Source organism: Sus scrofa, chromosome 11 (genome assembly GCF_054392235.1).
Source record: "Sus scrofa isolate SSC_HxYL_T2T_F1_AM1 chromosome 11, Sscrofa_HxYL_maternal_Yorkshire_Landrace_v2.0, whole genome shotgun sequence".
Taxonomy (NCBI): Eukaryota; Metazoa; Chordata; class Mammalia; order Artiodactyla; family Suidae; genus Sus; species Sus scrofa.
Genome location: NC_139393.1, coordinates 7,133,314 through 7,157,900, shown reverse-complemented (window position 1 = coordinate 7,157,900; position 24,587 = coordinate 7,133,314). Strand labels below are relative to the sequence as shown.

The 24,587-nt window shown below is 50.0% G+C and overlaps 2 protein-coding genes across 14 annotated transcripts in view; one reads left to right on the top strand and one right to left on the bottom strand.

The window, feature by feature from the left end:
- The window catches only part of MTUS2 (microtubule associated scaffold protein 2), a 493,299-nt gene that overhangs the window by 14,195 nt on the left and 454,517 nt on the right, over positions 1-24,587 (bottom strand). For all 11 annotated transcript variants that reach the window (XM_021065174.2, XM_021065171.2, XM_021065172.2 and 8 more), the window contains 3 exons: positions 21,116-21,330; positions 13,520-13,625; positions 10,654-10,727 (listed from right to left, as the gene is read on the bottom strand). In XM_021065174.2, coding sequence (XP_020920833.1) covers positions 10,654-10,727; positions 13,520-13,625; positions 21,116-21,330 — 395 coding nt within the window. The remainder of the gene's footprint in view (positions 1-10,653; positions 10,728-13,519; positions 13,626-21,115; positions 21,331-24,587) is intronic.
- Positions 379-11,841, top strand: LOC146398500 (uncharacterized). 3 transcript variants are annotated; one of them, XR_014819116.1, is made up of 4 exons: positions 379-741; positions 1,385-1,928; positions 9,900-9,980; positions 11,157-11,841. XR_014819116.1 is itself a non-coding variant. In XM_084981403.1 (4 exons), exons 2-4 carry the CDS (start codon positions 1,834-1,836, stop codon positions 11,324-11,326), a joined length of 351 nt encoding a protein of 116 aa, XP_084837529.1. In that variant the 5' UTR covers positions 423-741; positions 1,385-1,833; the 3' UTR covers positions 11,327-11,841. The 3 variants fall into 3 exon arrangements, 1 of the variants encoding a protein (XP_084837529.1); XM_084981403.1 differs by having other exon boundaries at positions 423-741; positions 9,895-9,980; XR_014819117.1 differs by lacking the exon at positions 9,900-9,980.

Sequence of the window (24,587 nt, the reverse complement as noted above, 5' to 3'; positions counted from 1 at the left end):
ACCCTGCGTCAGGAACCAGACTAGAAAAATGACTGGAGCATCCCAGGACCCCTCCGCCAAGCCTCATCAGAATACACATTCCTCCGTAATGAAGTCTCTTCTCCATCAAAAAACAAAACAATGAAAAACTCAGCAAAGACCACCCAGGCGGCATCTCAGATGGCACACTAGGGATTTTCTGCCTTATTGGGTGGGTGTTACTCAAGACAGGTCCACTGGCTCACGTGGTGCCCAGCAAACAGACTGTTCTTCGACTTGGGTTAGCTCCTTTATGTCAAGGTAAGAGCACAGACCCCCCAGGTGGTGACATGGCTGGGCGTGGGCCCCTTGGAGTGACCTCATGGCTTGCTAATAATCCCGGTCCTGAGAAGTGTCACAAGGCCATAACTATTTTAACAGCAGCTGCTGCCGCCCTGTGCTCTATACACTGTACCCGTGATGAAATGCCATCGTCGGTAAGGCAGGACAACAACATCCTTAAACATCAGATGCTTTCCCTACCCATTTGGGCCACTGCCCCACCTTAGTCTGCATTGTGCCTCTGCGTTATACACTAACTAAATCCCTTTAGAAGACTCAGAAATGCCTGCTCCCCCACACACACCCGCAAAAGCCATTTTCTCCTGGCACCAGCAAAGTAACTCCTAGGAGACAACACTCCTTTCTCCAACCTGCAACGGGTCACGGTGCCCCACGACTCGCCCTGCTGCACCATGTAAGCTGTCAATGTGTTATTTTGAGGTAAGACCCTTTGTCTCCAAAATTTATGTAATTGGGCTTTGGCCTCTAAAAGGTGGAACAGTCTTCAGAGCTTTCTTTCTTTTAAAATTTTTTTTTTGTTTAAATACAATCTTAAAAGGTTACTTTCCATTTCCAGTTATTACAAAATACTGGCTCTGCTCCCCATGTTGTGCAATATACACACCTGAGCCTGTCTTATACCCAACAGTTTGCACCTCCCACTCCCCATCCCTGTCTTTCCCCCTTGCCCCCACCCCCGCCACTGGCAACCACTAGTTTGTTCTCTGTATTTCTAAATCTGCTACTTTTTTGTTATGGTATACACCCGTTTCTTGTATTTTCTAGCTCTCACATATAAGTGACATCATGCAGTATTTGTCTTTCTCTGACTTATTTCACTTAGCAGAGTGCCAAGTCCATCCGTGTTGCTGCAAATGGCAAGACTTTGTTCCTTTTTATGGCTGAGTAGTGTTCCCTTGTGTATATATACACCACATAAAGACTGTTTCCTGGGTTCTAATCCTCAAGATTGCTTGAATGAAATTCTCCATTTCTTTCTTAGATTATTAATTCTTTCATTGACAGACATGTTATTTCCCTTAAGCTGCTCACACCTTAAGGGAACATTATTCCCATTTTACAGGTGAGTAAACTAAGGTTTCCCCTTATGTAACTGTGCAAGACTTCAAAGCCATTAGGAGGAAGTAGGGTGGGGATTTAAAACCCAAACTCTGAGAAGGGGATCACGAAGACAGAGGAATAAGAGGTCAGAGTCACTTTCTCCCACAAACACATCGGGAAAACACAGCTACACGTAAAACGCCTCGCACAGAGCATCTACTGAACGCTGGCAGGAGAACTTCAGCCTCCAAAAAGGGCAAGAAACTCTTGACATTAACTGAGTAGAACAAAAGAGAGAGAGAGAGAGAGAGAAAAGGAATCAGGACGGGACTCGAGTTCCCGAGGGGAGTCGAGAAGGAGAAAGGGAACCCACACCCTGGGAAGCCACCTAACCGACGGGGAGCTCGGCCAAGACGGGGGGACCTCAGAGTCACTGAGAAAAGCGCCGCAGCCGGACTGAGGACAAACTCGATGGAGAGCCGCCCAGATCATCGGCCCCACCTCCCCGGAAACCACAGCCTGAGATGCTTGGGTGGCGGCTGGGCGCTGAGACTCAGGCTCCGGAGGTGAGTCCCGGGGAGCGGGCTGGGGGTGGCCGTGTGGCGACAGCCTGAGGGGCTAAGGCGCGCTGTGCCACGGGCAGGGGAGTGGGACGCCACGCCAGAGGGAACCCGGGAGGAGGTCTGGGCCCACAGGAGAGGCAAAGCTCCATTGATGGGGAGGGGAGAGGAGAAGGGCAGGCGCCATAGGAAGCTCCCTGTGCACGCACATGTGGGGACGCCTCTGGCACAGGCTTTGGGAAGCAAGGAGCCACTTGCTTGGGGTACAGGTGGCTGGCCACCTCCTGCATGGGCTAAGGGCAGTGGGGGGCTAAGTGCGATGTGGTGCCTCTTGTGTGATCTACACGTGGCAGGGACCAACTGTGGCAGTTGTCTTGGAGGCCAGAGGGAGGTGTGGCCTGCCACCACTGGGGGCCTGTGAGTGGGCTCCTCCTGTGGCCCCAAAAACCTCGGGTCAGCAAAAAAAAAATAAATAAATAAATAAATAAAAAAAAAAAAAGCACAGCAACCAAGCAGCACACACTGTTGCTCTCACCCCCTCCAGGAACACACCCGCCCTACCACTGCCACTGCCAAACACTCTGGGCAGCACCCAGACGCTTGATCACTGTCTCTTTCCAAGACCCTACAACTAGGAGCAGCTGGTGCAGCACCTCCTGTGTAGGCTAAGCAGGACGGGTGCTTCTTGTGCGGTGTGCAGGTGGCGGAGGCAAACCACCGCCGTTATCTCTGACTCCAGAGGTGGCCGAGGACCACTGCCGCTGGGGATCCCTGAACAAGAACCACTGGCAGCCCCAACCACCTCAGAGGGCACCACAGAGGAGGCCACTGCCCTGGAACACCACCTCTTGTTGCTCTCGCTCCCTAGGAGCACACCTGCCCTGCCCCTGCCACTGCCAAACGCTCTGGGGCAGTGCCAGATGATTGATCACTGTCCTTTCTCAGGAACCTACAACTAGGAGCAGTGGGTACAGCACCTCCTGCGTGGGCTAAGCAGGACGAGGTGCTTCTTGCATGGTCTACAGGTGTCCAGGGCAAAGCACCACCGTCATCTCTGACTTCAGAGGTGGGTGTGGCCTGCCGCCACTAGGGGTCCCTGAACAGGCACCCCTTGTGGCTCCAGTCACCTCAGAGGAGGGCACTGTAATCAAACACTACCTCTTGTTGCTCTCACTCCCCTGGGAACTCACATACCCTGCTGCTGCCACTGCCGGATGCTCTGGCACCTTGTAAATCTGCCCAAGCCTCATTCCCACTTCCTAGAGCCCTGCAATGAGGAGCAGCCTGTGCCACCTTCCTGCAGGTCCTTGCTGCTGTGAAGAGCCCAGCAACCAGGCACTGATGGCTAGCCCTACCCACTGCCTCCTTCTCCCTGGAAACACACTCAGCACCCTGGGGATAATAGCCTGCTCACACCAAAGAAAGAGACAGCAAATATTCAAACTCCCACACCAAAAATAAATAGTTACCCCCCAAAAAAATACAAGGAGGTGCTCTTACATAGAAGTAGCCCTCCAAGACTACAGGTTGGCTTCCCTGAACTCACAGAAAAAGAAAAACATGAGCAAGATGAAGAAACTCAGGAACCATTCCCAGTTAAAAGAACAAGAGAATTCACCAGAAGCAGCAAGCAATGAAACGGACCTCTGCAGTCTGACAGACATTGAGTTCAAAAGGGAGACGGTGAAAATACTGAAGGAATTAAGGCTGAATATCAAGGAAGTAAGAGCGGATATGAACAGTATTGCAGATTCCTTTAGAAAGGAACTAGAAAATATAAGGAGGAACATAGAAAAATTAGAAAATTCATTTGCAGAGACGCCAAGTCAGCTAAAGGCACGAAAGAGCAGAATGAATGATGCAGAGGAACAAATTAGTGACTCAGAAGATAGAATAATGGAAATGACCCACTCAGGACAGCAGACAGAAAACCAAATGAAAAAACACGAAAGCAACATAAGAGATCTATGGGAGAATACAAAGCAGGCCAATCTACACATAATGGGAATTCCAGAAGGAGAGGAAAAAGAAAAGGGGATTGAAAATATATTTGAAGAAATTATGTCTGAAAACGTCCCAAATCTAAAGGAAACTGATATCAAGATACAGAAAGCACAGGGGGCCCCAAATAAGTTGAACCCAAAGAGGACCACACCAAGACATGTTATAATAAAAACGGCAAAAGTTAGGATTCTAAAGGCAGCAAGAGAAAAGCAAAGCATTAATTATAAGGGAACCCCCATAAGGCTATCAGCTGATTTCTCTACAGAAACACTACAGACCAGAAGAGAGTGGCAAGATATATTTAAAGTTTTTGAAAAGAAAAAATGTGCAGCCTAGAGTACTCTGTCCAGCAAGAATATCATTTAAAATAGGAGGGGAGGAATTCCCACCATGACTCAGTGGAAACAAATCTGATTATAGGAATCATGTGGTTGTGGGTTCGATCCCTGGCCTCACCCAGTGGGTTAAGGATCTGTCACTGCCTGAGCTGTGACGTAGGTCGCAGATGTGGCTTGGATCCTGAGTTGCTGTGGTGTAGGCTGGCAGCCACAGCTCTGATTTGACCCCTAGCCTGGGAACCTCCATATGCCATGGGTGTGCCCCCCCCCAAAAGCAAATAAATAAATAAATAAAATAGGAGGGGAAATAAAGAATTTCTCCAACAAGCAAAAGCTAACAGGGTACAGCAATACTAAACCCATTCTAAAAGAAATACTGAAAGGGCTTCTCTAAATTAAAAAAGAAGTGAGAAGAAATAGAATGGAGGAAACCACAATTGGAAAGCAATCACTTAAATAAGCCAGCATATAGATCTAAAAGAGGAAAAAAAAACTACTATAAAAGTGATGATAAACACAAGGAACAGCAAAGGGACAAACATGAAGATATTAAAAAAGGACTTCAGAATCATAGAATGTGGGGAAGGAAATAAGACAATACAGACTTTTTTAATATAATGTGTTTGAGCCTCTATGATTATCAGGCTAAAGCAAGCAGATACAGGAAGGGGTTAACATACTTAAAAAACAGGGCAACCACAAATCAAAACCAAACGTTACATTCACAAAAGCTAAAAAGAAAAATACTCAAGCATAAAACAAATGGAAACCACCCAACCTAAAAGAGAAAGGAAGAAAAGAGAAACATAGAATCAACTGAAAAGCAAGGTTTGAAATGGCAATAAACACATGTCTATCAACAATTACCTTAAATGTCAGTGGACTGAATGCTCCAACCAAAAGATAGAGGGCAGTTTGGATAAAAAAGCAAAAACCTACAATCTGCTGTCTATAAGAGACTCACCTTAGGGCAAAGGACACATATAGATTGAAGGTGGGGGGATGGGAAAAGATATTTCATGCCAACAGACAAGACAGCAAAGCAGGAGATGCAATACTCATATGAGACAAAACAGACTTTAAAATGAAGGCCATAAAGAAAGACAAAGAAGGACACTATTTAATGGTAAAAGGATCCATTCAAGAAGAGGATATTACAATCATCAATATATATGCCCCTGATATAGGAGCACCCAGATACCCACAACAAATACTAACAGACATAAAAGGAGAAATTGGTGAGAATACAGACATAGTAGGAGACTTTAACACAACTCGCATCAATGGACAGATCCTCTAGATAGAAAATCAATAAAGCAACTGAGATTCTAAATGACACAATAGAAAAACTGACATTTTCAGGACATTACATCCAAAAAAAAGCAGAATATATATTCTTCTCAAGTTCACATGGAACATTCTCAAGGACCAGTCACATATGGGGGCACAAAGCTAATCTCAACAAATTTAAGAGTATAGAAATCATTTCAAGTATCTCCTCTGACCACAATGGCATGAAACTAGAAATCAACCACAGGAAAAAAAATGAGAACAAAGTAACTACATGGAGACTAAACACCATGCTACAAAAAGGCCAATGGGTCAATGAGGAAATCAAGAAGGAAATTAAAAAACCTCGAAACAAATGATAATGAAGACACAACCACTCAAAATCTACGGGATGCAGCTCAGAGGGAAATTCATAGCAATACAGGCCTTTCTCAAAACAGAAGAAAAATCTCAAATTGATAACCTACCACCTAAATGAATTAGAAAAAGAACAAACAAAACCTAAAGTCGGCAGAAGGAAGGAAATCATAAAGATCAGAGAGGAAATCAGTAATATAGAGATTCAAAAAACGATATAAAAAAAATCAATAAAACCAAGACCTGGTTCTTTGAAAAGGTAAACAAAATCGACAAACTTCTGGCCAGACTCACTACGAAGAGGAGAGGAAAAACCCAAATAAAATAAGAAATGAAAAAGGAGAAATCACAATGGATATTGCAGAAATACAAAAACCGTAAGATAATACTATGAACAATTGCATGTGAACAAATTTGACAACCTGGAAGAAATGGACAACTTTCTAGAGACTTACAGCCTGCCAAATCTGAATCAAGAAGAAATAGATCAACTGAACAGACCGATCACTAGAAATTAAATTGACTACGTCATAAAAACACTCCCTACAAATAGAAGCCCAGGACCAGATGGCATCACAAGTGAATTCTACCAAACATACAAAGAGGAACTTATACCCATCCTCCTTGAACTTTTCCAAAAGGTTGAAGAAGAAGAAACACTCCCAAAGACATTCTATGATGCTACTACCATCACCCTAATTCCCAAACCAGACAAAGATACTACCAAAAAAGAAAACTATAAGCCACTATCTTTGATGAATATAGACACAAAAATTCTCAACAAAAGTTTAGTCAACTGAATCCAACATATAAAAAATATCATACACCATGACCAAGTGGGATTCATCCTAGGTTCACAGGGATGGTTCAACATACGCAAACCAATCAACGTCATACACCACATTAACAAAAGTCAAAAATTACATGATCATCTCAACAGAAGTAGAAAAAGCATTTGACAGAGTCCAACATCCATTCATGATAAAAACTTACCAAAGGGGATAGAGAGGGAACATACCTTAACATAATAAAAGCCATTTATGACAAACCCACAGCAAATATAATACTCAATGGAGAAAAGCTGAAAGCTTTCTCACTAAAATCTGGAGCAAGACAAGGATGCACACTCTCACCACAGTTATTCAACACAGTATTGGAAGTCCTGACCACAGCAATCAGACAAACAAAAGAAAGAAAAGGCATCCAAATTGGAAGAGAAGAGGTAAAACTGTCACTGTATGCAGATGACATGATTCTATACACAAAAAACCCTAAGGACTCAACCTAAAAACTACTCGATCAACAAATTCAGTGAAGTAGCAGGATATAAGATTAACACTCAGAAATTAGTCCCATTTCTGTATACTAACAATGAAATATTAGAAAAGGAATACAAAAATACAATACCTTTTAAAATTGCACTCCCAAAAAATCAAATACCTGGGAATAAACCTACGGAGGTGAAAGACTTTTATGCTGAGAACTATAAAACATTAATCAAGGAAATTAAAGATGACGCTAAGAAATGGAAAGATACTCCATGCTCCTGGGTTGGAAAAATTAATATTGTAAAAATGGCCATACTACCCAAAACAATCCAGATTTAATGCAATCCCTACCTAATTACCCATGACATTTTTCACAGAAGTAGAACTATCCACAAATTTATATGGAACCACAAAAGACCCAGAATTGCCAAAGCCATCCTGAGGAACAAAAACCAAGCAGGAGGCATCACTCTCACAGACATCAGGCACTATTACAGAGCCACAGGCATCAAGACAGTGTAGTACTGGTACCAAAAGAGACATACAGACCAATGGAACAGAGCAGAGAATCCGGAAATAAACCCAGACACCTATGGTCAGTTAATCTTTGACAAAGGAGGCAAGAATATAAAATTGGAAAAAGACAGTCTTTTCAGCAGGTGGTGCTGGGAAAACTGGACAGTTGCATGCAAATCAATGAAAGTGGAACACACCCTCACACCATGCACAAAAATAAACTCAAAATGGCTTAAAGACTTAAATGTAAGACATCATCTGGAAAAGAACACAGGCAAAAACATTCTCTGACATCAACTTTTTTTTTTTTTTGTCTTTTTTTCTTTTAGGGCCACACCCATGGCACATGGAGGTTCCCAGGCTAGAGGTCCAATGAGAACTGTAGCCACCAGCCTACACCAGAGCCACAGCAACACAGGATCTGTGCAGCGTCTCTGACCTACACCGCAGCTCACAGCAACACCAGATCCTTAGCCCACTGGGCAAGGCCATGATTTGAATCAGCATCCTCATGGATGCTAGTCAGGTTCACTAACCACTGAGCCACAATGGGAATCCCATCTAACATCAACCTTACAAATGTTTTCTCGGGTCAGTCTCCCAAGGCAACAGAAATAAAAGCAAAAATAAACCAATGGGACCTAATGAAACTGACAAGATTTTGCACAGCAAAGGAAACCATTGGAAAAAAAAAAGACAATTTACAGAATGGGAGAAAATAGTTTCAAATGATGGTCTTAATCTCTAAGCTTTACAAACAACTTAATCAACTCAAAAGCAAAAAAGCAAACAACCCAACTGAAAAATGGGCAAAAGACCTGAATAGACATTTCTTCAAAGAAGATATATAGATGGCCAACAAGCACATAAAAAAATGCTCAACGTCACTGATTATTAGAGAGATGCAAATCAAAACTTACATGAGGTACCACCTCACAACCATCAGAATGGCCATCATTAATTAAGTCCACAAATAACAAATGCTGAAGAGGGTGTAAAGAAAAGGGAACCCTCCTGCACTGTTGGTGGGAATGTAAATTGGTACAACCACTATGCAGAAAGTATGGAGGTACCTTATACATAGAACTACCATTTGACCCAGCAATCCCACTCTTGGACATACATCCAGACAAAACTTTCCTTGAAAAAGACACATGTACCTGTGTGTTCACTGCAGCACTATTCACAATAGCCAAGACATGGAACAACCTAAATGTCCATCGACAATGACTGGATTAAGAAGTGGTATATTTAACACAATGGAATACTACTCAGCCATAAAAAAGAACAAAAGAAACGTGGATGGAACTAGAGACTCTCATACCAAGTGAAGTAAGTCAGAAAGACAAATACCACATGATATCACTTATATCTGGATTCTAATATATGGCACAAATGAACCTTCCCACAGAAAAGAAAATCATGGACCTGGAGAACAGACTTGTGGTTGCCAAGGGGGAGGGGGAGGGAGTGGGAGGGACTGGGAATTTGGGGTTAATAGATGCAAACTATTGCCTTTTAAATGGATAAGCGATGAGATCCTGCTGTATAGCACTGGGAACTATATCTAGTCAATTACAATGGAGCATGATAATGTGAGAAAAAAGAATGTATACAGGCACGTGTGACTGGGTCACCTTGCTGAAGAGTAAAAAATTGACAGAATACTGTAAACCAGCTATAATGGAAAAAATAAAAATAATTATTCAAAAAAATTAAAAAAAAACCCCAACTCAAATCTTTTACCCTAAATCTGTTTCTCTTGCTAAATCATCCATCTGTCTATAAATGGATAGATGGATTGATGGATCAATGGACTGACAGATTGGTGATGGGCTTGAAGCAGGTAGTTTCACATTTAAATTTTCTTGAATAGTACACTGACTAGTGTGACACTCCATAATCCTCTATTATTATTTCATTATTATTATTATTTTTACTTTTTAGGGCCACACGTGCAGTATATGGAAGTTCCCAGGCTAGGGGTCAAATCAGAGCTGCAGCTGCTGGCCTAGGCCACAGCCACAGCAATGTAGGACCTGAGCCACATCTGTGACCTACACCACAGCTCACGGCCACGCCACATCCTTAACCCACTGAGCAAGGCCAGGGCTCGAACCCACATCCTCATCCATACTAGTCATGTTCACTGCTGCTGAGCCACAGTGGGAACCCCCTGCTCAAGTCTTTTCTCGGCAGGGCAGGCTCTGTGAAAGGAACACTGCCAGGGACAGTGAGCCGTCAAAGCTGCACCATGGAGAGTAATCACCTTCCAAATTTCCAGAGTGAGTGTTCCTGCTGTTTAAAGATCATCTTTCTGCGACTAGGGGATCCATGGCTGGGGGTGGAAGCAGGGCGGCCAGCCTCCCCTGGAGTAGGGGCAGGTAACATCTTTTCGCAAAAGCAGCTGGCTGGGGTCTCTGGATGGCAGGGGGAGAGGCACGTGATCTGGGAGGCCCTCACCTCTCCCCTTGGAGGCCAGAAGGAAGCCAGGCAGAGCCCCTGGCATTTGAGAGCCACACCTGGTGTAGGCTGCCCATGGGACCCCGAGAAATCTTTTTACATCTTACACATGTCCGGGTGAGGAAAGTTGCTTTTGCAATTCCTAGAACACACCCTGTGCCTTCCACCCCACCTGCCTCTCCTGACCCCATCCTTCTGCCTAGAAGGCTCTGCTCCCCAATTCCACACTTTCCCCAAACAGAGCTACGTTACTCCTCTGAGCACAGCAGGCAAAGCACCATCTCAGAACTCCCGAGGCACCGAGGCTACAGTTCATTCTGTGCAAGCTGGCCTGTCCCTATTGGTGTCACAGCTCTGAGCAGACCGCACATGCCTCCAGGGCAGGGAGGGGGGTCTGGTCACCACCCTGTTCCAACGCTTAGCCACCAGCCGGGCCCTGGAGACGCTGGCTAAATGCTTGTGGACAGGATTAACTGAGTGAAAGGAAACACTGACCTGTAATGACAGCCGCAGCTTTTCAAAATTCTCTTCCAATTCTTTCTTTTCAAGCTCGTGGGTAGATATCAATTCTGGAGAGAAGATAGCAAATTGTTAAGACGATCTTTCTTTGGCAAAGGATCAAACAAGATTCTTTCACCAGATTGAGAAAGGGGCGGGGGCGAGGGCCCCAGGACCCAGCAGACGTAAGCCAGGGAGACCCCTCCAGTTAGTCTGAAATTGTAAGCGACGTTATTTAGGGGAGAAGAAGAAGAATGAGGGGGGAATAGGAGAAAGGGAGGGGGAAGAGGAAAGAAAGGTGGGAGGGAAGCAGACAGAGCACAAGTACACGTGCACACACGCTCACACACGTGCACACACACTCATTTCTGTACGCAGGTCCACCACCCTCCTGGCCCCGTTGGTTTTCCGCTCGCAGCACTCATTCATTCTCTACCTTTCCCTAAGGATAAAACCACTGAACCATTAACGTGAACTCTCCGTTTGCGTCTCTCCCGCAGCACTTTGCTTTCCACCAAGAAGCAGCAACCCGGAGCTGAAGCAGGGAGCCCTTCAAGGAGAGCAGAGGGTGGGCCTGCTGGAGAGGGGATGGGCGATGGGGCCCAGGGCTGCGCCTGCAAGGCCACCCTGGTGGCCTCTGGGCCACACTCTGGAAACCACAGATCGCTAGGATTTGCCGGAGCCAAGAGTGGATGTTCTGACACCCGGACAGAGGGAGGTCCAAGGGGACTGGTTCCCCATGGAGACTTTGGAGCAACTCTGTTCTGTGAAGAGTCATTCCAGGGATAGTTTGCAAGTTCGGCAGAAAGACATGTCATGTCAGTTATTAAGCAAAAGGATCCTATTTTTCTCCAGATGGGAATCGTCTTATAAGCCAGGTGAAGCCCATCTCGTTCTGGCTTTCTGGCTACACAAGCAATTTGTTTTCATGTTATCAAGTCTCATTAATCCGCCTGGGTCACATGCTTAGCACAGGAGAGTCCTGGAGATCAGCCACTAGCATTTTGGGTGGCGTGAGCTGCAATTAAGAAAAGCTTTGTGGTTTCCATTAACCTGAATCTTTTAACTATTGAGGGTCAAAATCTCTAAGAAATCTAGTTGTTATAGCTGAAATCTGCATTTGGAAGAAAAAAAGTTTGTTCTTATTTCATTGACATAAAACCATGTGGCCTTCTGGTCTACCTGCTTTTGTCTAAATGATTTCCTTTAATAGGCCATTATTCTGACCATAATAATTAATTTTTTAGCTACCACTACATTTTCTTCACTTATATATAATTCAAAGGCCCGGGATGTGGCATCTAAGCGAGACTTCATTAATGGGAAAAACCTCCTAGGTCTATTTCTAGAAAGATCTAGTAACAAAAGGCAGTCCTCATTCTAACATTTCCATTCCCAGTGCCTCGCCTGAGACCATTTTCCTGCAGCAGAAGGAGAGGTGTTCAGGCATTTTCAGATGATCCCACGAGCAAAGAAAAGTCAGTATCTGTTCTGGCGATGGCACAGACCAGAGTGGCTGTCTCTTGTGCCCACAATGCATTACGTCGTTTTAAGGACACAACACTCGGTCCCATGCTTCAAACTGTGCCCTAAGTCAGCGACGCTCCAGTTTTGCTACATATTAGAATCACGTGGGGCCTTTAGACCGTCCTGATGCCTGGGCTTCACCCCTGGCACAATTAAATCAGAACTTCTGTTGTGGGATCAACACAACGGGATTTTTAAAACATGCCCCAGGTGGTTCCGATGTGCAGCCGAGGGTGGGAAGGGCCACCGTAAGTGTGAGAGACACTCTCAGGACAACCCCTCTCCCTTGTCGCCAGCTTGGACTTTTCCGTACAGAGAAGGTGGAGCTGGTGCTTGGAGTGGGGATGGGGGGGTGGGGGTCGGGGGCAAGAACACTGATGTTGATTTATTGCACAGTGGGCCTTGTTGTTTACAAAGACTATCTTAAGGCTAAGAAAAAAAGTCGGATGTAAATTCGCAAATTTTTAAAATTCATTAACCTATTGTTAAACTTATTGTTTTTATACACTTTAACAACAGCCGACAGGGGCGGGGTAGTAAGGAAAGGGGACATTGACAAAATGCTGCACATCAGCATCAAGGCAGCGTCAAGTGCAAAAACTTCTTTCGCAGAATCAAAATTTTAGTAGCGCTCAGTGAATGCTATTGCCATTGTCATGACTCCCATAAGAGCCTACGTATCCAGATAATTCAGAGTTACACAATGTAAAGGGAAAGGTCCTGAGCCTCCGCTGAAGCCCAGGGTGAGGGAGGGCCATGAGGGCGAGGTGGAGAGCCAGGCCTAATCAGATGCTGGCGTGGCCCTGATGCCACCACACACGTGGCAATTACAAGGTCCCCAAACAAGATGAAGCCTGAGATTTCTACACCTACTTTATTTGTATTTATTTTTTGGCCACACCCATGGCATGTGGAAGTTCCCAGGCCAGGTACAGAAGCCCAGCCACTACAGTGACAATGCTAGATCCTTAACCCCTAGGCCACCAGGGAACTCCCTACTATTCCCAGGGGTGTAGAAGAGTAGTTCTCAAGCTTGGCTACCCGCTGGAACTGCCTACAAGTTCTAACAAGTCTTGATGTCCAGGCCACACTCAGGACCAGCTACACAAGAGCCTGCAGTGGGATCAGGGCTCCCCAGGGATCCCAGTACCCAAGCAGGGCTGAGAGCACGGGCTTCCGAGGAGAGAAGTGGTTCCCCAGATCCAAGATCTCTCCCTCTTCTTCCCACAGAGGACATGCCAGGGAGGAAAGGAAGGAGGAAAGGAAAGAGGAGGGGGAAGGAGAGACCCTCGAATCTGTTGCACGCATGCACGCCCGCCCTGCAGCTGGTGGCTACCTTGGACCTTGTGGTCGTGGTCATCCTGCAGGATCGCGATGGCAACCGTGTGGCTGTTTTCCATCTCTAGGAGAGCAGCCTCGTGGCTGGCGGTGATGTCCTCCACCTGCAGGAGATGACAGTGCTGGTGACATGGAGAACCGGGGCGGGGGGCGGCCGTGCCCTCGCTGCACGGAGCACAGAGGGGGAATGTACAGTGGCCCAGACGTCAATGGCAGGACGCTGTGCAGGGGAGCCTCCAGCATCCGGTGATGACCCGGGAGCCCAGGGCTCAGGGGACTGGGGGTGGGGTGGGGTGGGATGGGGGAGGGGAGATGACACAGGGGAGGGGAGATGACACAGGGAAGTCGCTGCCGCCCCCCATCTGTTCACGCAGGAGGCAGCAACTCCTAGAAAGGTGGGGTGGCTGCCCAGGCCACCTCTTAACTGCCCTGCCCTTCGCCACCCACCCCATGGCCTCCCCTTCCACCGAACACTCTGTGACGAAGTGAGGAAATAAACGGGTCCCCTAGCAGGTGGTCTGTATACCTGAAGGGAACTAAAGTTTTATTAAGCTACCCGCTCTCAAGCCTCCCAGCTGAAAAGTAAATGTTTTTACGTCCATCTCCCAGATGAGGAAACTGAGGCTTAGGGAGGTCTGGAGTGTTCTGCCCAGGGGCTAGTAAGTGTCAGAGCCAGCTGTCAGCCCAGGGCTGCCTGACTCTCAAACACACCTCTGCTGCCTCCCCTGCACCATCAGCAACTAGTGCCCGAGGAGCCTGAAAGCCCCCAGGCAAGCGGGCAGGTCTGTGCGTGCTCACAGCACCTGTCGGAGCCGTGCACTTGCCCGCCCATGTGGGTCTCGCCTGCACAGGCTCTGGGACCTGCTGTTTCTCTGGCTGAAGGTACGTCCTCAGAAGCTTCGTCACAAGCAGGGTGGCCAGCCCTGGAGTTGTTGTTTTCACCTTCCTGACCTCCGTCCCCATGGCACACCTGCCACGTTTACCGCTTTTGCGATTTTGTTGGGGTGGTTGTTATTTTTGCTTCAAATGTATGACTTCTAGGAGTCACTGCATAAAACGACCTCTCCCCATGCTAGCACACCAGAATGATGCCTTTCCAAATTCTCTGTCAGTGACCCAGCATCAAAACACCATGTCCTCATTCACACACACACACACACACACACACACACGCCTACACGGGCAAGGGTGTGAAACCAGTTTCACAAATCGATACTTTCCCTTATTACCCGCAATCATCTGGCTTTTAAGTTTCTACTCTATGTTCCCTTTTTTCCCCCCCAAAATGCTAGTTAGAGACCACTAAATTCAGTTCAAAACCTGCTAAGGTGTCAAAACCTGGCATCTGAACCACACTGAACCAGGACACTGGCCAGGCCCGACCGCTCTTGGGGGGACCAGTTCATTACACGCAGGCAGCACACGGTCTTATTTCTCTGGGGGTGATTCACAGGCTGCTCTCTGATCTGTAAGGAGGAAGCCCTCTTCACCATACAGGAAGCCCGCTGGTGCAGTGGATGCGTGGGAGTGGCTGGGTTTAAAACGGGACGGATGTCCTGCCTGGCCACCGCCACAGCTTGGGAAAGTTTGCCCGACTTCTCTCTTCTGCAGTAAACGAGACCTGCATCCACTAAAACAGAAACATCACTGGCAAAAAACCAGCCATGAACTTGACAGCGTTAGGAAAGCTGCATTACGACATGCAAACAGACATGGTGTGCAATGATTCACTTTCATTTACTGACCCTTCCCTATTATTACTATTGTTTTTGCTTTTTTAGGGCCACACCCATGGCATATGGAGGTTCCCAGGCCAGGGGCTGAACTGGAGCTGTACCTGCTGGCCTACACCACAGCCACAGCAACTCGGGATCCAAGCTGAGTCTGTGATCTACACCACAACTCATAGCAACGCCGGATCCTTAACCCACTGAGTGAGTCCAGGGATCGAATCCGCATCCTCATGGATACGGGTGGGGTTTGTTACCTCTGAGCCACGACAGGAACTCCGACTGAGCATTCTTGACTGAACGACGTTTCATTTGAGGCTCAGAGCTATGACTCCACTGGGCAGAAAAGCTGAGGGCCACGGTATTTAATTGTCCAAATCCTGTTCATGTGAAGGCTTTTTTTTTTTGAAATGGAATCCTTGTCCAAAGTCTTTCAGTCTCTTGGAAAAATAAATCACTGGCCAAAAACGAAGACAAAAAAAGGGGACTGCCTTTTCTTGCTCCATTGGTGAGGTCGGCGAAGCCCATGGCACAAGGGCCATGGAGACCAGCACCCACACCTGGGTTGGGGGGATGTCACCCAACTCAATAAAGAAGGCGCTTCCGTCAGCCCTTGGTAGGGTTACAATCTATTGGGTTCTTGCCCACGTTGCTGTGGGTGGTTTCAGCAAAGAGATGGATGCAAGGGCTAAGTTCCAGAAGAGTCCCTTGTGTCCCTGGGGTGGGTCTGCCCTGGTCCGCAAGGGTGGTGGTCAAACTCACGCCCCTCGGCTCTGCTGGAGGCAGGTCTTTGATTTAGTAGTGATGAAACACCGCGGCCAATACAGTGAAGGTGACCTAAAGGCGAGACCTGTCCGTTACAGCCTCTCAGAGGGGCTTTTAGGGATGAAATACCCATCCCCTCAACTCAAAGTCCACATGCGACGCCCAGGAGGTTTTGAAGGAAACCAGTGAGAGTCAATGAGCCAAAACTTGAGCACCATAATTCTTAGTCTTGAGTGATTTCGGCTTCTAGACACGTGTGTGGGTTTTCAAGACTCTTCCCTCGATGAGCAAGGGACCAGCCCCTGTCGTGTCCCCGTTCCAACCCCAGGCTTCTCCTCCGTGGCCCCCGGCTTCCTCCCGAGCAGGGGGCAGCAGCTGGTCCCAGCTCTCAGCCTGAGAGGGTCTCCAGGTCGGCAGGCATTTGGGGGATTCAGATAAGCTGACCCAAGGGAAACGCAAGGTCGCTTTTGCGCTGCCGATCAGCGAGTCAGAGACCAAGCGCTAACCATTATCAGGCCTTAGCAAACGCAGGCTGGGTGCAGCTTCCTTTTCTCCCTGTTAGAACCCTGGGTGCCCCACCCAATGCCCCGGCCAAACCACTGCTGGACTGGCCTCCCCTCTCCTCCCTCCTCCAGGAGGACAAAGTTCTGAGCTGGCCACGGAGGAGTCTGTCCACATGCCTGGCAAGTAGTCCAGAGAAGCAGCTGGTCCCTGCGCCAGGCTCCAGCCCTGCAGCTGCCTGCTGTTTAGCCGGGTGACAGCAAAGCCAAGGGCTGGGAAGCCCCCTTCGCAGACGGGTGGGAATAGAGCTGGGGCTTACTTCATTCAGCCGTTTGCAAAATGCAATTGTGGGAGGCTTCTCAATCCACTTAGAGCAGACTTAGATTTAGAATGAAGAAGCATGAGCTGGACGTCGTCTTGGCTCCACTCGTTAAACGAAATCGGATTAAACTCCCATTTGCACCCATCCCAGACATGGATTCCTATGTGATGAGACAGGAAGCTGCTGTCTCTTCTCTCCAGGGCTCCCTTAACGACTTCACTTTCCAGATATGAGGGCAACTCACCATTCTCGTGTCTCTGCTACAGCATCCTGGGTACCGGCTTAGAGCAGCCAGCCACCTCTGCGGGAGCACCTGGGCTGACTTCATCTTCCGGGCTATGCTTCTGCCCCTCTGCTGCCCACCACACAGGCAGGTGTTCGCCAAGGGCCTGTCTTCCCGCGCTGCCTCCTCCCAGCATCCAGAGGCTCTGGGCTGCCATGGGTGGGGCTCTGGTTCTAGAGGAAGGAGGGCCCCCGGGGACCTCATTCTGTTTGTCTAGAGAGTGTGGTTTCTGCTGATGGGGGCTCTGCACCTGCTGTGTGACAACTAGGAGACAATGCAAGACGATGGCCAAAGCGGCCGCGGCACATTCCGATTAAGGTGAGAATGCTGCACCTGACCGTCAGCCTAAAAGGATGATTTTTTTTAGGAACAGATGGAAAGCACGTTCTGGATATGACACAAAGCAAACGCGATTGCAAAGGCTGAACCTCTGCTCAGACTGAACGGAATCCAAATGCCTCCAGCAACCAGGGGACCCTGACTGAGGAGCTTGAAGGCCAGGTCAGGGAGCAAGACAAATAGCCAAACGGTCTGGTCGCAGAGGGTCCTTCAACCTTTGTCGCAAATCCGACCACTGAACACCAGGCTTGTGGATGAGTACGTGTGGCGCAAAAGAGGAAGAGCATCTGTGTTGACAGTGAAAAGCCTCTTCTGTGTGCTTTGAGCTGGGGCAGCTCAGGCAATCCGGCTTCTGTTCCTGTGCAGCTCGTTCTAGATTGCGCACTGATTTGATGAGACACCTTTATAATCGGACTTTTAAAATAAGACTCATACCCTATCTTTACGCCTTCTCTTTTTATAGTCATGGTCTCTCCCAGGAGACGGGATAGAGTTCCCTGCGCTGTACACGGGGACCCTGTCGTCTGTCCATTCTAAATGTAATAGCACGCACGAGAACTGCACCGTAGCTTTCAAGGCACATACGAAAGCCAGGACGCCAGCCCGCGCCCTGCTCATGCCCTAACTGGCCTGCAGGACTGAAGGACGAGGCCCTGTCCATCCCCCGACACCTGCAGCTCTGGGCCCTGGGGAGCCCCACTGGGGACTCTTATCCTATTAGCCTGGGATGTGGAGAGGAGCCTTGTTTTGCCAGAAGCTCCCCAAGTGATTCCACGTGTAGCCAGAGAGAGAAGCCTCGGCTCCTCCGGGGGAGTGGAAGCTGCATTTTCCAAGGGGGCACCTGCGAGGAAGGCAGAGGTCAGCCGGCCCTCGGGAGGAGGGTCCCGATGAGAGCAGAGCTTCCGAAAACCCGGCCTCAGAGCGGATGCAGCCTCCCTGCGGCTGCCCGGGGGCCCCGAGGCACCAGGAGAGGCTGCGTTGGTGAACTTGAGTTTTCAGGCTTGAGAAGGACAGAGTGGTCACCGTCTGAGACAGTCCCCGAGGAGGGGGACTGAGTTGGGGGGGCTGGCACGGAAAACTGCAACCACACATCTTCCAGATCCCGCAACACTCAGGCCTGGGGTCTCCTCCTGGACGAAACACACACTTACTCTTCCTGCAAATTAGACTATGGCCTGACGTGTATTTCACCCTCTTCGCCGCTGCCTGCAGGCTGTCTGCTGGAGGGGCCGAAGGTCAGGGTGACGGCCCACATCCAGTGCAGCAGCAGAATCGGGGCCCTGAATGATTCATAGATTGAAATCATCCATCCCTCGCTGCCCCCAGACCAAGGGTTTCCATAGGAAAGATTTACTCGAGGGTAAAGCGTGCAGAGGCCGCTTCTCCCATAAAGCGCCCCGGCGACCGCCAGGCCGGAAGGAAACTCACGTTCCTGGACACAGCCTCTGCGTGTCCCCCTCGGTGTCAGAGTTTCTGGGGGCACCTGCCTCAGCACGTTTCCCCCCCCCAGATCTATAACCGGAGGCTGTGGAACAAGTAAGTCCATATTTTATACATCTTGGCGGCCCTGGCAGCATCCAGCCAGGAGGCCTCATGCCCAGTGAGCGTCTGCTAAATATTCTTTTTAAAGGCGAATGAATAAATGACTGAAGCCCTTTAGCTGCATGACCAAGGATCAAGAAGAACAGAACTCAGAGCGCTCACCAGCCAGAGGCCTTTTACAACACCCACAGGAGCGCATGTAACCCACTCTTCAGGAGAAAAGTCAGGGCCTCCTGGTCGCCCAGGGCGAACCCTTCGCAGGCTGCTGTCCCGGCTTAGAGACAGGTGTGGTCACACCTCCAGCACGTGCTCCTGCACAACACAGCTCGGCGGGGTTCTGCCCGGGGCCACGTTCCACTGCTGGATGGGCTCCGCTCAGCATTGGCCCCGGGTCCGTGGCACACGCACACACACACACACACACACACACACACACTTTGGTTCAGAGGCTCATTCTCCTGCTGCGACCGCCTCCTGCCCTTCCTCCTGCCTCTTGGCCTCTTCTCAACCAACCCCGAACTCTGGACCAGAAAGGAGTGATGACAACTATGATGTATTCTCCATGTTAAACCGAGAACCGAGAGCCCGAGGATACAGGACAGAGAGCAAGCCCATGTCTGCACCGGGTTTGAGCTGCATCAAGGGGCCACGAAGCAGGTAGGACCTCAGAGAGCAGCCGAGGTTAAACAGGCTGCAGAGGGCAGGATGCGCGAGGTTCCATTTCTAATCTTAGCCCAGCAGGTAATGTTCGCTGTAACCTATCTGTTCCCTGGCCTCCTAAGTTTACACCACCTCAAGAAGCAGGTGTCTGGTTTCCACTGGCCCCTAGAGGAGGAGGAGGACTAGCCTGACATGCTGAATAGGACAAAGTGCTGTCACAGAGGAGGCTGCTCCTGCCCACGAGCGAGCTTCCTATTGCTCCGAGACCCCTCCCGTGCCCTCTGTGGTCCACAAGGCCCTGGGGACCGTCGGCGTCCACGCTGTCTACTGGGGAGGCAGCCCGAATGTTCCCAAAGGTGAAGGGTGACTCAGCCTTAGCCTGAGATTCAGAGCGCTCTTCGCAAAGACCAATTTACCGCAGGAGCATCAGAAGCCGAACTCAGGAACAATCCACGATCAGAAGGCAGGCATTTAGGCACAAAGCCTCGGGGACGTAGGAAGAAGGGAAAAGCCGGGAGCAGAACGAGTTCTCACGGAAGCAGAATGGCCTTGTCCTAACCGGTCCATCTCAGGCCGGCGATAGCTCCGTATCGGACACACAGCCGGCCGTGGAGATGGGCACGCCTGGCTCCCACCTGCCTTCGGCCTGACCGGCGCCCTGGGAATTCTCTCCAGCTGTTCCAGGTTGAAGGGCTTTCCCAAGGAAGACCACTGGGCTAAGGAGTGAGACCCTCCTCCCCGGGGCAGGCTCCCGGCCGAGACCTAGCAGTTCTGCCCGGCTGATGGTCCAGCTCAGTGCTTGAGGGCACGGCCCGGGGCTGGGACTGCGTCCAACCCGGGCTCTGCCGTGGCCGTGAATTCTGGCGAGTTACTTACCCTGGGGTCTTGATGGTCTTTCCTGTGAAATGGAGGTACTGATGGGACCTACCTTGTGGGCTAGCGTGGGGATTAGAGCTCGTGCACACGAGCCTGGTGCGCCGCAAGTGCTAGACCCGTGTGTGTGTGTGTGTGTGTGTGTGTGTGTGTGCGCGCGCGCGTGTGTAATTATCGCTGCCTCATGGACTATGCGGAAGATAACAAGGTGCAAAGTGAAATCCATCAGAGCTGGGTAGTAACACGTGGCAAGGAAAGACGGGAGCAGGAGGGGACAGAGGGTGTGCGTGCAGGGGGGAAGGACGAGGAGAGGCCTCCCCGGGACAAATCTGAGAGGGAGGGAGAGAAGGTGCCAGGGCATATCTGGGGGGCGAGCATTCCAGGCGGCGGGCACAGCACAAAAGCCCGGAGGTGGGAGCGTGCCCGGGGAGGACGGGAGAGGGCAGAGGACAGAGGAGGAGGGAGCGCTCACCTGCTGGAGCTCAGCGGGCTCCTCCACCTCCCACCCGGGCCTCCCAGCCCACCGACGGCAGGGATGGGGACGGGGACCCAGACAGGCCCGCCGGGGCGAGGACTGACCTGCTCCTGGTGCTGACACCCGAGCCGCAGCAGCTGCGCGCGGTGCTCGTCCTGGAGCCGGGCCCCCTCCGCCTGGAACTGCAGCTGCAGCCGCTGCTCCAGCTCCCGCAGCTCGGCCCGCTGCTGCCAGCCCAGCCTGCGCACCTCGTCCTCGCAGCGCCGCTCCAGCTCCTCCTTCTCCTTCTGCAGCTGCTCGCACTTGGCCGTGTGGAAGGCTGCGACGGGAGAGCAGGGCTTTAGAACACGGGGTCGGGGGCACCGGAAGGGAGCCTGGGCCCCCAGGGCCTGCCCCCCCAACTCCATACGACATCAGGGCAGCCCAGGGCCCCTTCCTCCTGCTGAGCTGCAGTCTGTAAAGCGCTTTCCCGTCTACCGCGTCGGACTCTCGGGACAGACGGGTATGATGTGGCTGACACCTGCACCCTGGGAGCTCCGGGGATCAGCCGAGGTCCCTCCCGTGTGAGCTTTCTGACCACAAGCCCCGGGATCCCACCACGAGATCAGGGGTTCTCTGGGGCCCACAGACCATGGGAGTCACAGATGCTGGTTGAAAATGCACCTTGGATCAGAAGCCCTGGGGCAGGAGCCTGGCACACAAGGGCCATGGTGACTCTCATGCCCACGGAGGCCTGAGCCCTGGGCACGCCTGGAGGCCCGGATCCTCTCCAGGCTGAAATGCCGAAAGGGACCACCGCAGGAGACGTGGGTGGGGGTTCCTTCCCGCGATCAAGGCTTTATCAGCATCTCCGCCTCCACTGAGGGAAGGACGGGTTATCACTCAGCGCCAGGTGCGGATGGTAAGAGAAGGTTCTGTCTGCAGAAAATGTGAAAGCAATAACCAAACCGACTTGAAAAGCCCTCTGCTTTTTACTCCTGCCTGCACCAGCAAGTCTAAAGCCTGTTGATGAAAAAGCACCCCTGCTTACAACTCTTTAGGTGGTCTGTGTGCCAAACAACTGCTTCAATTACTGTCGGGGCTTTTAATTTTTTTTTAATTATTTTCTTCTTAGGGCCACACCTGTGGCATATGGAAGTTCCCGGGCTAGGGGTTGAATTGGAGCTGCAGCTGTGATCTACACCACAGCCACAGCCACACCAGATCCAAGTCAGGCCTACAACCTACAGCACAGCCCATGGCAATGCTAGATCCTTAATCCACTGAGCGAGGCCAGGGATCGAACCCACAACCTCACGGATACTAGTCAGGTTCGTAATGTGCTAAGCCACAGTGGGGGCTCCACTGTCAAGGTTTTTAAGAACCATCTGTGCCTTAAAAAAGTCACAGGGAAAAGCTGGAGATACAGAACAAGGAAACAATCTCCCCCCCACCCCCCTTTGGCCCACCCCCAGCCCATGTGAAAATCAGATGCTGACTGCTGACCCATCAACGCCAAATTCCTTAGTGTGGATTCCCTACCACGCTTAGTGTGGATTCCTATGGCACCACAAGGCAGTCATCACAACCAGGGCCCAACACCGGCCCAATAATGCCACCTGATGCTCAGACCCATCACAGTTTCACCAGCTGTCCCAATAATGTTCTTTCTAGAAAAAAGATGCAGTTCTGAATCAGAAGCTGCATTTAACTGTCCTGCCTCCCGAGTCCCCCGCAGCCTGGGATGGCTCCTCAGCTTCCCCTGGACTTTCAGGACCTGAACACTTTCGAAGCTGTCAGGCTAGTCATTTTGCAGAAAGTCTCTGCAGCTGGCCTGTCTGAAGTTGCGTCAGTATTACATTCAGGTCATGTATGCGGGCAGGAGTGTCAAAGACTTATATGAAGATTAATACATTTGAACAGTCCTTCCAAGGAAGGTTTTTTCTTTTCTCTTTGGTTTTCAGGGCACACCTGCTGGCCTACGCCACAGCCACAGCAGTGGAGGAGCTGAGCCATGTCTGTGACCTACGCCACAGCTCACAGCAATGCCAGAGCCTTAACCCACTGAGCGGGGCCAGGAATCGAACCCTCATTCTCATGGATACCAGTCGGGTTCATAACCCACTGGGCCATAATGGGAACTCCCATGGAAGTTTCTTCTTTTTAAATTGTTTATATAGTGAGTCAGGAAAATAAAGCTTATGACTGATTATCCTAAAAGGTTATACCGAAAATGATTTCATGGTATGGGGGGGGGAGACAAATGCTGGGTGTCAAATACGCTGGGAACACCCTCAAACATATATATTATTGTCGCATCCGCTGCAAACACATCTTTTCAGGGAGGGAGACCTCAGGACGAAGGTGGGCCGTGCACTGGGCTTTCCACCTCGGGCCAGGAGAGGGCGCTCTGCTCGCTCGCTGATAAATAGTGGAGGGCAAGAGACCTGGCTGAGGCTTTCTGGTCGCCGGTAGTGAGGTCACGAGAGGCAACCGTCCCCAGAGAAAGAACCTGCCAGGAACTAAAGGGCACAGGGGCTCAGGCCTGGAGGCGGCGATGAGTCTGACGCACCGGCTCTAAAGGAGCTCCAGCTTTCCCCGAAGACCCCCCAGCTCGGGGGAGCTGTTAGGCTCCCCTAGGACCTCTAGCTAATGGGAGAGCTCTTGGCATCCACAGCCCAGGGAAGAGGGGACTCTATAAAGACAGGTGTATCCTGGGGTGACTGGGTTTGAGGAGCACAAAGACTGTGAAATGTCCATTAAAAAACAGTGGTTGAAAGGAGACCCCGCTGAGGCACAGCGGAAGCGAACCCAACTAGTATCCGTGAGGACACGGGTTCGAACCCTGGCCTTGCTCAGTGGGTTAAGGATCTGGCACTGCTGTGCACTGTGGTGTAGGTCGCAGATGCGACTCGGATCTGATATTGCTGTGGCTGTGGTGCAAACTGGCAGCTGCAGCTCTGATTCGACCCCTAGCCTGGGAATTTCCATATGCCACGGGTGCAGCCCTAAAAAGCAAAAAAAAAAAAAAAATAGGACGGTTTTGCTCCTAGAGCTGTCTTGAACTGCCCCATTGCCTTAAACCAGTCATGAACTGTGTAGGCCTCAGTTGTGCTGCCTACGAAGTGGCAAAAGTAACTTCCTTTCCACACCTGGCTCCAATCCCCAGATTCCCAATCGCTGCTACAGGATTGAGGCAGTCCTTATGTCCTTCCAATGACCCCAAGTCAGGAGCCCCAGGCCTGCAGGAGATACGGGTAAGAGAGTGACCAAGGTCCCAGGGAAAGCGGTCCAATAACAGAGCCCCTAACAACATCAACAGCCACTTGCCGCTGGTAAATCTGCAAAAACAGATCTAATTGGGCATTTCGCAGACGGAGCTTGATGTGGGCTAATTGAACAGGCATCAGCTGGAGCCTTGCTTCCATTCCTTCTTTCCACTCACGAGAAGACATTTGGTACCTGAGAGTGTGCGAGGCAAACACCACAGCCATAAACGCCCAGCACCTGAGACGCTGAGAAAGTAATTTCTACAATAACAGGATTATGATTGGCCAAGCGCCTTATAGCATGGCCCATTCCTAAACAGGAGCTCGA